A 14153-nucleotide genomic window follows, 5' to 3' on the forward strand; every position below is an offset into this window, starting at 1 on the left:
ACAAGGCGAGGTCCAAAACAGTGGATAGATAGAACATGACCATTTTTATTAAACAGGCTCTAGGGAATTATGTGTGTCCATTTGCTTGTTTGCACATAAAATACCTCAGGAAGGATGCGCAGAGGGCCTGCCTGTGGCACTGATCACCTCTTTGAGGGGAAGAAGGTAACTTGAGTGACAGCAGTGGGAGGGCTAGTTTTTACAGAATATCCTGTTATATTTTCTGGTTTTTAAACCATGTAATTGTTTCACCTTTTTAAAAAATAAAATTCTTGCCAGATCCATATAGCCATTTGCATTTGTGATGCAATATATACATACAATGAGAAATAAGGGGTTGTGCCTTATTGAATTTTTTTTTTTTTAAGGTTTTAAGTGTTTGTAATAAGAGTTATCAAAGGTGGCCTGGGTCTTGAAAGCTGTTACTCACAAGTTTTTAATATTCCCTCTATAAAATTACATGGACTTAGTTTCTGGCTTTAAATCATACGTATTTTCAGCTTCCCTGAAATCAAGGGTACCCTGTACCATATCAATTAAAGTAAATGTACTTTCAATTAAAGGTGTTAAGTATGAGTCTGAAAAGATTAATCCTTTATAAAAGGGTGACCTTCAGTAGTTAGATCCAATTAGGCATTTTCTCAGCCATGTTTCATCCTGATGGGACAAGTCTACCACTCACAATCAATCACTGTGATCTTTTCAAAGGTGGGTATTTTAGCTTCAGAGTTATAAAAAAAAAAAAAAAAAAAAAATGGCTTGACTAGGCAACCTCTATAACTTGAGCCACAGATGTAGATAAGAGGTTATAGGTGTTGGATCTTACTTGTGTGGTATTAACATTTAAAGAATCAGGGTGTACATGATGATAATTTTGGGTACAGTCTTTTACCTCTCTTCTTATGGCTTTAGTAGAGCAAAATAATTCAGACAAGACTGATCAAAGGAAAGAGAGGAAAGGAACAATGACATAAATTAGTATCGAACCTCATTTTGCCACTCACTGAATTTGTAAACTTGGAAAGGCCTTGAACATACTTAAAAAATGGAAAACAAGCAACACCCACTTTGTATATCTCAAAGGTTGATTGTTGGAAAAGTGAGATTTGATTAATGAGACTTTGTATCAGTGTTTCTCAAAGGGTGGTCCTCTGACCCCTAGGGGTCTTTGGGACCCTTGCAGGGAACCCACGAAATCAAAGCTATTTATATAATAGTATTAAGAAATCATTTGCCCTTTTTATTTTCCTTTTACACACACGCAGTGGTATTTTCCAGTGGCTGGCTACATAATATGTGATATGGGGACAGATTGAATTCAGAAGCAAATGTAAGAATCCAGCTAAAGCCAGACATTACAGAGATTTACAAAATTAAAAAAACAATGCACACCTCTCTGATTTGTTCTTTGAAAAAGTAATTTTTCATAAAATCATTTATATGAGTATGTGATGGGTTGATTATTATCATTTTCAAATAAAGTAATATGTATTTTAAATTTTATCTTTTTCATGATAGATATAACCAACATAAGCAAAAGCTCCTGAGGGGTCTTTAATACCTTTTAAGAACTGAAAGAGATTCTAAGACTAGAAAATTTAAGAACTGCTGAAACATATGAAAACACTATATAAATGTGGTCCAAGGCTCTCGTGTCTGTGGCCTAGGCTTGGCGTCTCTTGACCTCTAGACTCTTTACTTCTCTGCTTGTGGAAAAGTGTTAGACTTGGGCTAGCTCCTCTAGGCACTTGGGAGAGAGGCATTCTCTCCATCGGGACCATTGGTATCTTTCTGAGCTCCTCGTACTTATTGTGGCAGGATGTGACAGGACATAAAGAACCAAGATCAGCCTATGGGCCAGAAAAGGCCCAGAGACTGGCTGGCGTCATCATTATCTGGGCACTGTACATGGAGACCAGGAGATAGTACCCGGAGTTTTAGAGTACCAAAGCTGGAGTACTAAACAGGATTTGACCACACTTCAGGCACTAGAACAACGATGTTCAGGAATCGGTACTCAGGCTATTTCTGTCTCTGTCTTGGACACCCTCAGCGCTGAGCAAGTAGTTGAGTGCTTATGAAATTACTATTTCATGTTTCCTAGTTCAGTTTCTTACGGTGTTTTTATTAACTCTAATTTAGCATCTGTTGAGTTATTCATAATATTTAAGTGTTCTTATGAAAATTTAAAATCATTCTAATTATAGCTCACTGCCCCATATTATCATTTCTTGAAATTAATGTGAATGGAAAATTCATATCTTAGATATTTATTTGTTCCATATTTCCCCAGTGTCACTTAATTTTTGGATTGAATATACATATATACATTATAAAAATTTATTCAGTGGGTAATTTCATAATATTCAGAGATCCATCTCTATTTATTTAAAAATTTTGACTACAGAATACATACCTTATTCTGGGCATTTTGTTGTATGATTTAATGCTGTCGTGAACTTTATTGTTGCAACTATCTTCCTTATTTGTTTCATTTAAAAATATAGTTTGATAAAATATTATTTTCTCAGGAAAAAATTTGAAAAATGTATTGAATATCATTTATTATATAAACCAAAAGCTTTTGAAAATTTTTAATTATGAAATTATACTTACGGTTACTGATTTAGTGTAGATTTATAAAAAACATTTCTTTTTGGAATTGTGATACGAACATGTTTATATAAGGTAAATTTAATCAGTTAAACAAATGTCTCCCTTTATTATTGTTATAACTATCACTTCTGGTCGGCAGTAACACAAAACTGTAAAAATGCTATCTACATGTTAGTAGCATCTTGTAAAAATTGGAACACCTTTAGTTTGATTAAACCCTGCTTCATTAGACTTTAATGTGCTGTATGTTATGTATTTCAGAAACTCCCGAAAGGAACTTAATGATATACGATTTGAGTTTACTCCAGGAAGAGGTGAGTTTTAATTGAAATTATTATTTTATTGCTACAAAGAACATTTCAGAAATTGATTGCAAGAGTGTATTTATAATTTGCTATTCAAAGATGCTTTCTCTAAAAACAAAGAAAGGAAGGAGGGCGGTAGGGAGGGAAGGAAGGACTTATCATAACTATAGGAAATCCAAACCTAACCACTACTGACTATATGAATTCCAGAGATATGCTGCGCAGTTTTCTGTGGGTGCGCGCGCACGCATGTGGACACCCACACACAAATTAATACATTAGCTCAACCATGAAAGGAAGTACTGGCTTGGTGATGTAGGGCCTAACAGATTTTATGACGAGTGTAGCGAAAAGTATACAGCAGCAAATACTGACATCATGCAAAAATGTGACATACGTTGCCTCTATATTCACGAAGCCTGTTCAGATTACACGAAGCCTGGGTTAGGGGATGTCCATGGCCTCTATTTGCTGCAGGCACCACTGGTAAGCTGGGTAGGAGTGATGCCAGTCTTGCAGCTGAAAGCAATTTTAGTAATTTAAATAGTTATTAAGGGCCAGACTGTTGTTTTTTTTAGCTCCTGGATGCCTGGAAGTCATAGACCATGTCATATTTCTTGGCATCTTTATCACCCTGGCAAGAGCCTGGTATGCATGAGAATTTCAAGTTATTTTGGTTAATTAATGGATAAGTAACATATGAAGAGGCTTTGAAGATCACGAAACTAGTTGTTCAACAAAAATTGTTATTTCTGCTATTTAGTTTATAACCAAAACAACCTGGAGAAGTGAAAATCAAATGCTTATACTAAGACTATAATTGTCATCCCTGACCTCTGGTTTCAGCTTCTTATGCACATGGAAACAGCTTCGATGCCTATACTAAATATCTTTCTAAAATACATTAGTCTCCTATGTTTGAATATATTATCATGTGATGTATTCAAGTACTATATTTACGTATTAGAGCTCCATGTAAATTTTGATTTGATTAAATAAATTGTATTTGCTAAAATTTTGCAAACCCTGAAGTACGAGACTTTCTAGCTTGGTATCTGGTCATTCAGTTAATTGCTTGTCATCCTCGCTATTATATCTGTAAGAAAACAAACTCAAATGCTTACAGGAGCCAGAGTTAGTGGTGGGGAACATCAGGACACTAAAGAGTTTTGTTTCAATAAATTCAGGTTCAGTTTTTAGAAAATACCACTAGCCAAACAAAATATGTTCTTGGGCCACACGTGGTCATAGACTCACTGGCACTGATCTCTACTCCCCTGTACACACAAAGATTTAATGGTTTATTGTACATTTGAATTAAACTAACGTATTAAGTACCTTTTATAAAATTTAAGTAAGGCCCTAAGGAATTTGCTGAGAATTTAGAGTCAGTCTGTGAAATTGTACAATGCCTGTTAACTGTTATCAAAAAGCTATTTATTTTGTCACAAAAAAATAATATTGACCAGTCAATGCTGTGATAAAATATGGTAATTATATAATGATTCGGGTACAGTAAGTAAAAGAACAGATTCTTATTTTAAGGTTTGTTCTTTTTATCTGATTATTTAAAATTGATGATGGTAAGAGAAATCAGTTTTAATTTAAAGAGCTAACAAAGAAATGAGTTTCCGAGTGAAGACTTTTGGGCATAAGACTGCCGTTTCAGCATTACCTGACCCTTTGTGCTGGCTTTGGCAGCCTCATTTGTCATAGTTAGATCAAGAGTCCCTGCTTTTCTTGCTCAGACAAAATAGCATTGGCTTCTAGATGATAACTGACCTTCCCTGGGCAGCAAGCACAGGCCCGTTAGTAACGGAAACATGATGAATATATCATTGTACCTCAGTGATTACTGATGCTGTCTGCTTTTCAGGTATTGTCCCTACCACATCTGCACATGCACACTATAGGCCTACTGTCTGTGCTGTATATACACATAAAATGTATGTAAGGGTAGAATATGTAACACAAATGTATCCAATATTCTGGGTCCTCATTTGAGGGTAACCCCTTTGTGTTTATTATGTTGCAGTATGCTCTGGAAATCAGAGTATATATGATTATTTAACTTGTTTACACATCAGGAATGTTAAACAGCTTAAGGAAAAACAAATTACCAATTACCTTCATATTTCTGTTCTAAACAATTACTAATGTATTTATTACTGTGTGAATATGGAGTAACTGCTTAATGGTACATAGACTAACACACACACACACATAGATTATTTCCATTTTGGGCCAGCCAGCGTGACCTTTCTGATATTTTAATATGACTCATTTGGTACCCAGGAGTCCCAAGAGTAGGAGATACTATATACTTTAATCACTCGTTGATGTCATCTGCTTTGGTACTGTTTGAGTACTAACCCTCAATGTGGCTTTGATTATTCCATTTTCAACTACATTCTGTGATTGTAGCTCCTTACTTAAGTATAAGATCTTACTGATGCTTTAGAGATGATGGTAACATTCAGATGCTTTAACAGATGATCAATCAATAGAAATACAATGACTGCCTGCTGTGTGCCCTAGTAGGCCCTTTAAATTCAATGCTCTTCTTCCTGAAGTTTCCAGTGGCATCTAGGAAGATACAGATTGTGAGACTGAATTTTCTAGCTCAGTAGTTCCCAATCTTTTTGGCACCAGGGACTGGTGCTTCTATGAGAATCTAATGTCTGATGGTCTGAGGTGGAGCTGAGGTGGTGATGCTAGCACTGGAGAATGGCTGCAAATACAGATGACACTTCCCTCCGTCTCCTGCCGCTCACCTCCTGCTGTCCGTCCCGGTTCCTAACAGGCCACAGACTGGTACTGGTCTGTGGCTGTGGGTTGCGGACTCCTGTTCTAACTGACTTCATAAAGCTGAATCACATTCAGAGTAGAGCCTTTCATTGTGCTACCTTAGATTTCATGCTAGAGGATCAATTTATTCCTAAGAGAATTTTGTAAAGTGTTTTCAGACTTCTAGTGGTAAGGACAAGCCCCAAGAGAAACCTATGTTATATGGAATTTTATAGTTTAGTAAGATTCCTATGTGTTTATTTTCCATGATCTAGCTATAGGTAAATTGTTTTACTTCATTAATTATGAAATGGAATGAGTGAAACGATAGAGTACTACAGTTTCTTAGAAGTACAAAGAGTATACATTTTTTCTCAAATTTTCATTAGAGATTTGGGAAATTGGTCCATATATGAAAGGGAGAAAGAGAGTGTAAAAGACTGTAAGGTGAATCTCAGATAATCTTGGTTGCTCCATTATCACCATAATTACCATTTATTGAGTAGTTACTATGTGTCAGACATTGGGCTAAGCCCTTTAAAGCCCAAGAATTACGAAAGGTAATTGTACATCCAGTTACATGTTTGTATGCATGTGTGCATGCATGAACTCTCTCCCACACACAGTCACAAATACAAAGTCACCATATCCGAAATACAGATTAAGCAAGGAAACCCAGTCTATGCTGAGGGCAGCCTTTGGCATAGCAAACTGCAGTTCAGTTTAGTTGCTTGTTTGATTCAGCAGGTTTACTTCCCTAACTCTGGAAGACACTTACAGTCAAACATCCATCTAGGTCAGTGGTCCCCAACCTTTTTGGCACCTGGGCCTGGTGCTCCTATGAGAATCTAATACCTGATGATCTGAAGTGGAGCCGAGGCGGTGATTTTAGCTCCGAGGAGTAGCTGCAAATACAGATGAAGCTTCGCTCACTTTTCGGCCTCTCACCTGCTATGTGGCCCAGTTCCTAACAGGCCACAGACCAGTACCTGTCCACAGCCCGTAGGTTGGGGCCCCTGATCCAGGTTTTTGTCAGCTACTGAGCTGGTTTCTTCTTATCTAGCTATGGTTCTGGAGGTTTGTGAGAGGATCAGAAGGCCAGGGAGACCATGTCTTCCCCCTTGTAAAAAGATAAGGGTTCATAATGCTCTTTTGGGCACATTGCAGTTTATCAATTTCTCTTTAAAAGGTCTTCAACAGACTTCTCACTATTATCATACTCATTTATAACCTTTCATTTCACATTTGGACAGCACTTACTACAGCCTGTTCAGTCCCATCTTTATGAGACTGCTAACTCCTGTCACTTACCATTGAGAACTTCATTCTTTTATTCAACCACATTTTCTAAGGGAATGAATCTGTTGCTATCAAATGACCAATGTCATGTTAAAGGAGTTTCTTAATAGCACACATTTAAATGACTCATCTTACTAGTCCAATAAGCTCATAGGCCAACTGTACCAAATATAAGGTGTATCATAAGTCTTCTCCATAAATTCTGATTCAGTAGCTACCGATAATAGAAAACAATTGATTATGCCTGGAATTGACCTTGGAAAGAAAGAAAAGTGGCGTCATAGGGACCAGTTATGAGATAACTTCTAAAGGTGCATTTGAGGATTAATTCAGACAGTAGCCAAGGGCGATTGTTTCTTGCTTCACCAAAAATAAAATAATAATTTTGTATAACTTCTGTTGAATAAATAGCATGATGCAAACTGTACATGGCAAAATATATTTCACATTGTTTCTAATTTTCCATCCTGAAAGAATCTGAATTGTTGAATTAAAACACATGCAGGTAAATTTTGTAAATGAAAAATACATAGTTTACTTTGTACTGGTTGCTGATTTTTATTTTTTGGTTACTAATACATATTCATTTCACATTTGGACAGATACGGCAGATGGCGTTTCTCAGGAGCTCTTCTCTGCTGGCTTGGTTGATGGTCATGATGTAGTTATAGGTAAATCATATTTTAGTATGCAGTGTCATTTGATTGATATATCAGATGGAAATGCATTTAGCAACAAAAATTTTCATAAAGGAATAATGTATTCATAGGTTTTTGAAAATTTCTTTTTGAATTCTCATCTTTTAAGTGAAGGAAGTATATTTGAGTCAAATTTAATCTTTTTTAAGAAGCTCCTAATGTAATTCTGATCCATTTATTTGGAGGTGATTTATCCAGTAAGGAACCTCATTTGTTAGAACTAAAAGGATCTAGACGTAAGACCCAAAATCCATGACATAGTAAAAATAAGATACTATAAATTCTATGCACCAATGTACGGGAACCTCTGAGATCCTTTTATTAGAGTTTCTCTGTTTTTGTTTTTGTTTTTTTTTTACTTTGGACACAGTTCTAATAAACTTAGAAATTTGTTTTTTCAGCCCTTAGCAAGATTCCTCATAAGATCTTAAGATTGGACTTAAAGATCATTCAGGCCAGCTCTTTCATTGTGTAGACAAGGAGATTAATTCCTAAAGCGATTCAGTGGTTTGTCCAGGGCTATGCTGCCAGGTTGTGGCAGACCCACTTCACTTTGAGACTGTGGCTCTTCCTCCCACTTTTAGAATCAAAAGGTAGCTGCATGGGGACCAGAGAGCCTGCTAGATAACAGGCATCCTAATAGCAACAAGAAATGACTGGTGGCCTCCTGACAAGGCAAGGCAGGCAGAAAGGCTGTAAAAGGCAGACACCACCATCTAGCCTCGTCTACCTAGGGTGAGAGTGAATAGCTCTGCATTCCTCAGCAGATTCGTAGTTATGAAAATTTTATATTTTAGTCTATTACTGAATATTGATAATGACGACCCTAAGTAATCCAGATTAGTTAACATTATACAATATTAATTATGGCATTATGTTAATTACGTTGTTAACTATAATACTATATTAGAGAAATATGTAGTATGATAAAACTTTCTTCAAAAATATTCAAATCAAAACCAGTGCTTGAAATGACTTGCCCCTGTAAATGATAGGTTTTAACTAAGCATCACTTATTCGAAATAAGTCTTTCCTCAGAAATGTTAGAGTATGTGACTGAGAGGGAGCTCGAGGCAAATATACTCACCCATTAGAATAATTCGTTCCTAAAAACTGTGATGTTGATAATTATAAAGTGAATTATTTTATTTAAGTAACTGAGGTTTTAGTAGGGGGGAGATTAAAATTCTGACTAAAGAATCAATATCTAATATGTTGATATATAAACAATATTTCATAAACATAAAAATACAAAAATAACTTTATAATTAGAAAAAAGTTAACCTTTTCCCTATTGATTATATGTGTACACATTGACTTCACAAGGAAGCTCTGATCCCTCTGCCAAGTGGTACACATATAAGGAGATTAGAGACATATTTTAAAGGAAAGTGTGTGTATCTCCTTTATATCCTTTCAACTTTCCTTTGAAATCTTGTGAGGTCTCATGGCCAATACAGTTTTTAGCTAAACTTTCTGAATAAATGTGAGGAGTAGCTGAGTAATAAGTTCAACTTTGGTATCTGTAAATTTCATATCAGAGTCTTTATGTTAATATTCCTAGGTAAAATAATAGATGAAAGAAAAAAACTTCTTTTAAATGCCTATTAATATCTCCTATTGGGCAAAAAGTTGAAGATCAAATAATCTTTTGATTTGAGTTGATCCTGGCAGGTGGTAGGGAACATGGAGATTAAAAAATTCATGAAAAGATATTAAGCTACATCTTCTTTCTAAGCATGGTGTTGCTTCGGGCCTATAGTCAAATTTAGTGTAACTTCTTTTTTTGCCCCATACTTAACTGTCTCTAAACTGGAGGATTTTTTGTTTGTTGAGTTGTTTTGTTGTGGTCATTGTTTTATTTTTTTATTAAACTAGAGTTGACATACAATATTGTATCAGTTTCAGGTGTACAACATAGTGATTTAGTATTCATATGCCTTATGTTGTGATCACAAGCCTAGAAAACATCCAAACCATCCATCACTGTACTATGATAGTATCTACTGTATTCCCTATGCTGTACATTACATCCCTGGGACTTACTTATTTTATAACTGGAAGTTTGTACCTCTTCTTCCCCTTCACTTCTTCACCCATTTCCCCACCTGCCCCTTCCCTCTGGCAACCATAAGTTTGTTCTCTGTATCTATGAGTCTGTTTCTGTTTTGTTTGTTCATTTTTTTTTTTTTTTTTGGTTTAGATTCCACATGTGAGTGAAGTGATCAGTATTTGTCTTTGTCTGACTTTTTTCACTTAGTGTAATACCCTCTAGGTTCATCAAGGTTGTTGCAAATGGAAAGATTTCATTCTTTTTATGGCTGAGTAGTATTCCATTATGTGTGCGTACACACACACACACACATCTTCTTTATCTATTCATCTATTGAAGAGACTAGATTAATTCCACATCTTGGCTATTGTAAATAATGCTTTAGTGAACATAAGGGCACATATATCTTTTTGAATCCGTGTTTTTGTTTTCTTTGGTTAAATATCTAGAAGTGGAATTGCTGGGTCATATGGTAGTTTATTTTTTGAGGAACCTCCATACTGTTTTTCATAATGTCTACCACAATTTACAATCTCACCAACAGTGCATGAAGTTTCCCTTTTCTCCACATTCTTGCCAACACTTATTTGTTGTCTTTTGCTAATAGCCATTCTGACAGCTGTAAAGCAATAGATAGCTCAGTGTGGTTTTGATTTGCATTTACCTGATGATTAGTGATGTTGAGCATCTTTTCATATGTTTGTTGGCCATCTGTATGTCGTCTCCTACCCATTTTTTAATCAGATTGTTTTTGTTTTGTTTTGTTTTTTGCTATTGAGTTGTACAAGTTTTTTTTATATGCTTTGGTTATTAACCCCTTATTGGATATGTAATTTGCAAATATTTCCTCCCATTCAGTAGGTTGTCTTTTTATTTAGTTAATGTTTCCTTTGCTATGCAAAATCTTTTTAGTTTGATGCAGAAATTTGTTCTATTAGTGTATTCTCTACACTAATAATGTACTGTCAAAGAAAAATTAAGAAAACAATTCCATTTACAATTGCATCAAAAAGAATAAAATACCTAGGAATAAATTTAAGGAGGCAAACGACCTGTACTCTGAAAACTATAAGACACTGATGAAGACAGCACAAATAAATGAAAGCATATACTTGGCTCATGGATTTGAAGGATTAATATCTTTAAAATGTCCATACCACCCAAAGCAATCTACAGATTCAGTGCAGTTCCTATCAAAACATCAATGGTATTTTTCACAGAACTAAAACAAATAATCCTAAAATTTACATGGAACCACAAAAGACCTCGAATAGCTAAAGTAACCTTAAAGACGAACAAAGTTGTAGGTATCGTCATTCTCTCTGATTTCAATCTATGCTACAAGTCTACAGTAATCAAAATAGTATGATACTCATACAAAAACAGACTCATAGGTCAATAGAACAGACCAGAGAGCCCAGAAATAAATGAACATTTATATGATCAGTTAATATATGACAAAGGAGGCAAGAATATACAATGAGAAAATGAGTCTCTTCAGTAAATATGGGAAAACTGGACAGATACATGCAAAAAAAAATGGACCACATTTTTCACTACACAAAAAATAAATTCAGAATGAATTAAAGAGATATATAAGACTTGAAACCATAAAACTTTAAAAAAAAACATAGGCAGTAAACTTTTTGACATCAGTCTTAGCAATATTTTCTTGGATATATCTCCCCAGGTAAATGTTTACAAAAGTAAACATTTTTTTTAAATGATGAGTTTTTTAAAGGAAGGGAAAATTAAGGCGTACTTTACCAACAACTTCATGAGTGTATTTTCATTACAGTACATAACCAGAAAGCTTCTATTTTTCCATGATTTAATTATTCTTCTAAATTATTTCATTTTGCTTTTCCTCTTCTTAGAGCTAAAGAGTCTAGTATTGGAATAAGATCCAGCATGTGCAATTCCTCCTTCTTTAGTAGCACTAAAATGACCTTATAGGGACATCATACTTGAGTTACAAATGTTTGCTTAGTTTATTTGATCATCACATCAGTTCTATAAGGTAGAGAGGAAAGATTGTTTTTAGTCAGTATATTATGGTTAAAAAAGGGAGGTCAAAATTTTCTGGAATATTGCAACTTGTCATAGTGCTTTAACTTGAATCTTATGACTACGAGCCCTGACACTCTATGTACAATTAATCCATTATCTTCGGCCTTGAAAAGTAGATTCAGATAAATCTAAATGATGGTAGTTTTTGTGTCTCCTGGGGAAAAAATTTGCTTGTCCCTACTTGATTTTTCTGCATCTGTAAATGATTTCTGTTTTAATTGTTGGCTTCTAGACAAACAGATAAAATATGTTTAATTCTGTTCCCTCTAACCTATTTCAGCAATTCTCTGCTTCCTCACAAATCATCTATTTCCCTCTTACTGAAGTTGTCCTACCAGCATATGAATATATTTTTATTTCTCCCATCTTAAAAAATATATATTCCAGAATTAAATGTGGTAGTGGTTGCACAACCTTCTGACTGTACTAAAACCCAGTGAATTGTTCATCCTAAAAGGGTAAATTTTATGATATCAAATTATTTCAGGAAAAGTAAGCCAGATCATATTAATGCTTTAGATGAAACTCTCTAATGGCTTTCCATCCCGCATGTCAGTGGCCTGCAAACCCACACATGATCTGTCCCCTGTCACTTTTCAGACATCCTTTCTATCTTCTTCTCTTCCCCTTTGTTTTTTCTACCCCAACCACAGTGGCTTCTGTACTTTCTGTTCCTTCTGCCAGAATGGTCCTTCCTCGGGTACACTCGTGCATCTCCTAATGTTTAAATACTGCCTCTCAAAGGGACTTTCCCCGACCAGCCTAGTTAAAATTGCAACCCACTCCCAACTCTTTACCCTTCTTCCTTTACTGCTTTACCTAGTCTCTTCCCATCTAACAGGCTGTATATTTCATGAATCTATATTGTCACCTATATTGGATTTTCCCTTGAGAATACATTTCTTGAAAGTCAGGATTTTTATCTGTTGTTAACTGTTGTTCCTAGTGCCCAAAATGTTGCATTTCCCATACTGGGCACAACATAAACACTTGTTAGATATAAACAAATTCCATTTTGAAATATACTGCTATCTCATAACATTTACTTTACAAACAGATTATTTTGAGTATAATATTTTAAGAATCTTACTTTAAAAGGTGCAGATTTTAAGTAGCATTTTATAAATATGAAATGCATTTACTTGACAAAAGCCATGCATGAAAAAATCCAATTTAACTTAGAACATTGGCATATAGAGGTTTGAATGATTCCTTATATGCGTATTTTTTTTTTTAGCTTCTATAATATAAAACAACTAACATTTAAATAGATTAAAAATCTTTTTTCCTCCCATCAGAATTTTCACTTAAATTGGAATAAATGCTTAGGGCAACATGAAAAACCTGAAAAAAAGCAATAGTATATGTTCTGGAGCAGTGGATATTATGATGTTTACTATAATGTAGCAAACGTTACAAAAAAAATCTTCAGTACCTAGCTTCAGGATAATCTGCCTTCAGTGTGGGAACCTTTACAAAGCAAAGTTTGGACTCAAGAAGGACCCAGTGCAGTGACACTGAGTGATTGTTTTCATGCAGAAACAAAGCAGTGCAGAAATTAAATGCAGCTTTTTTAGACTGGTAGGGGTGGCAAAAAAAATAATTTTTTTCCCATAAGTTCTTCTAGCTGCGCCGATAATCAAATTTACAGAGATAAATTAGCAGGAGAAAATGTCCCATACGAATGCATATGCAAAGATGCCATAAGAAAGAGACCTGAAATGAACTGGGCAGTTGAGGCTTCTATGCCATTATGGACAAAGGAGAAAAGGGGAACAGGGGTCTGGGATTTCAGAGGGGAACTAGGCAATTTACAGGTAGCCAAGACAGAGCTGAACACTTGGTAAACAAATTCCTGCTAGGCAATCCAGAAATAATGGGATCCTATGGGGAATACAGCCCCCGCTTAGATCCTTTCTATCTAAGATTCCTTTCCTGGAGCAGGCCTTTCCATCTGAATCTCTTACGAGAGCAGGCAGGTCAAAGATTCTTTTGAGTCTTTTGTTTCTTAATACCCAGCTTAAAATCAATATCCCAAAAGACACATTTTGGAGAGGCAAACCATTGGTCCTTTCAATTGAAATCATAAACCCACTTCAATTGTGTTTAAATGTAGTACTACCTTAGGCAAGAAACAGGAGACATTTTTAGGCATTGTATAAAATGGAAACTGATAGGTTGGTAAGGCCTCCTGGGTGGATGTTGGTTTAAAAAAAATAAGTTAACTTGGCAAGATGCACAACTTGGTGGTACACATGTATAAATTTGCTTATCTCACCTGGCTGGGATGGCCAACAAATGGAAATAGACAAATCTGAGTTCCTA

At 35.3% G+C, this 14153-nt stretch overlaps 1 protein-coding gene across 5 annotated transcripts in view; it reads left to right on the forward strand.

Moving 5' to 3' along the window:
• Positions 1-14153, forward strand: part of STK39 (serine/threonine kinase 39) — a 267366-nt gene that overhangs the window by 203882 nt on the left and 49331 nt on the right. For all 5 annotated transcript variants that reach the window (XM_016165366.2, XM_036236021.1, XM_016165365.2 and 2 more), the window contains 2 exons: positions 2878-2930; positions 7610-7678. In XM_016165366.2, coding sequence (XP_016020852.2) covers positions 2878-2930; positions 7610-7678 — 122 coding nt within the window. The remainder of the gene's footprint in view (positions 1-2877; positions 2931-7609; positions 7679-14153) is intronic.

This window comes from Rousettus aegyptiacus, unplaced genomic scaffold, assembly GCF_014176215.1.
Source record: "Rousettus aegyptiacus isolate mRouAeg1 unplaced genomic scaffold, mRouAeg1.p scaffold_m13_p_2, whole genome shotgun sequence".
Taxonomy (NCBI): Eukaryota; Metazoa; Chordata; class Mammalia; order Chiroptera; family Pteropodidae; genus Rousettus; species Rousettus aegyptiacus.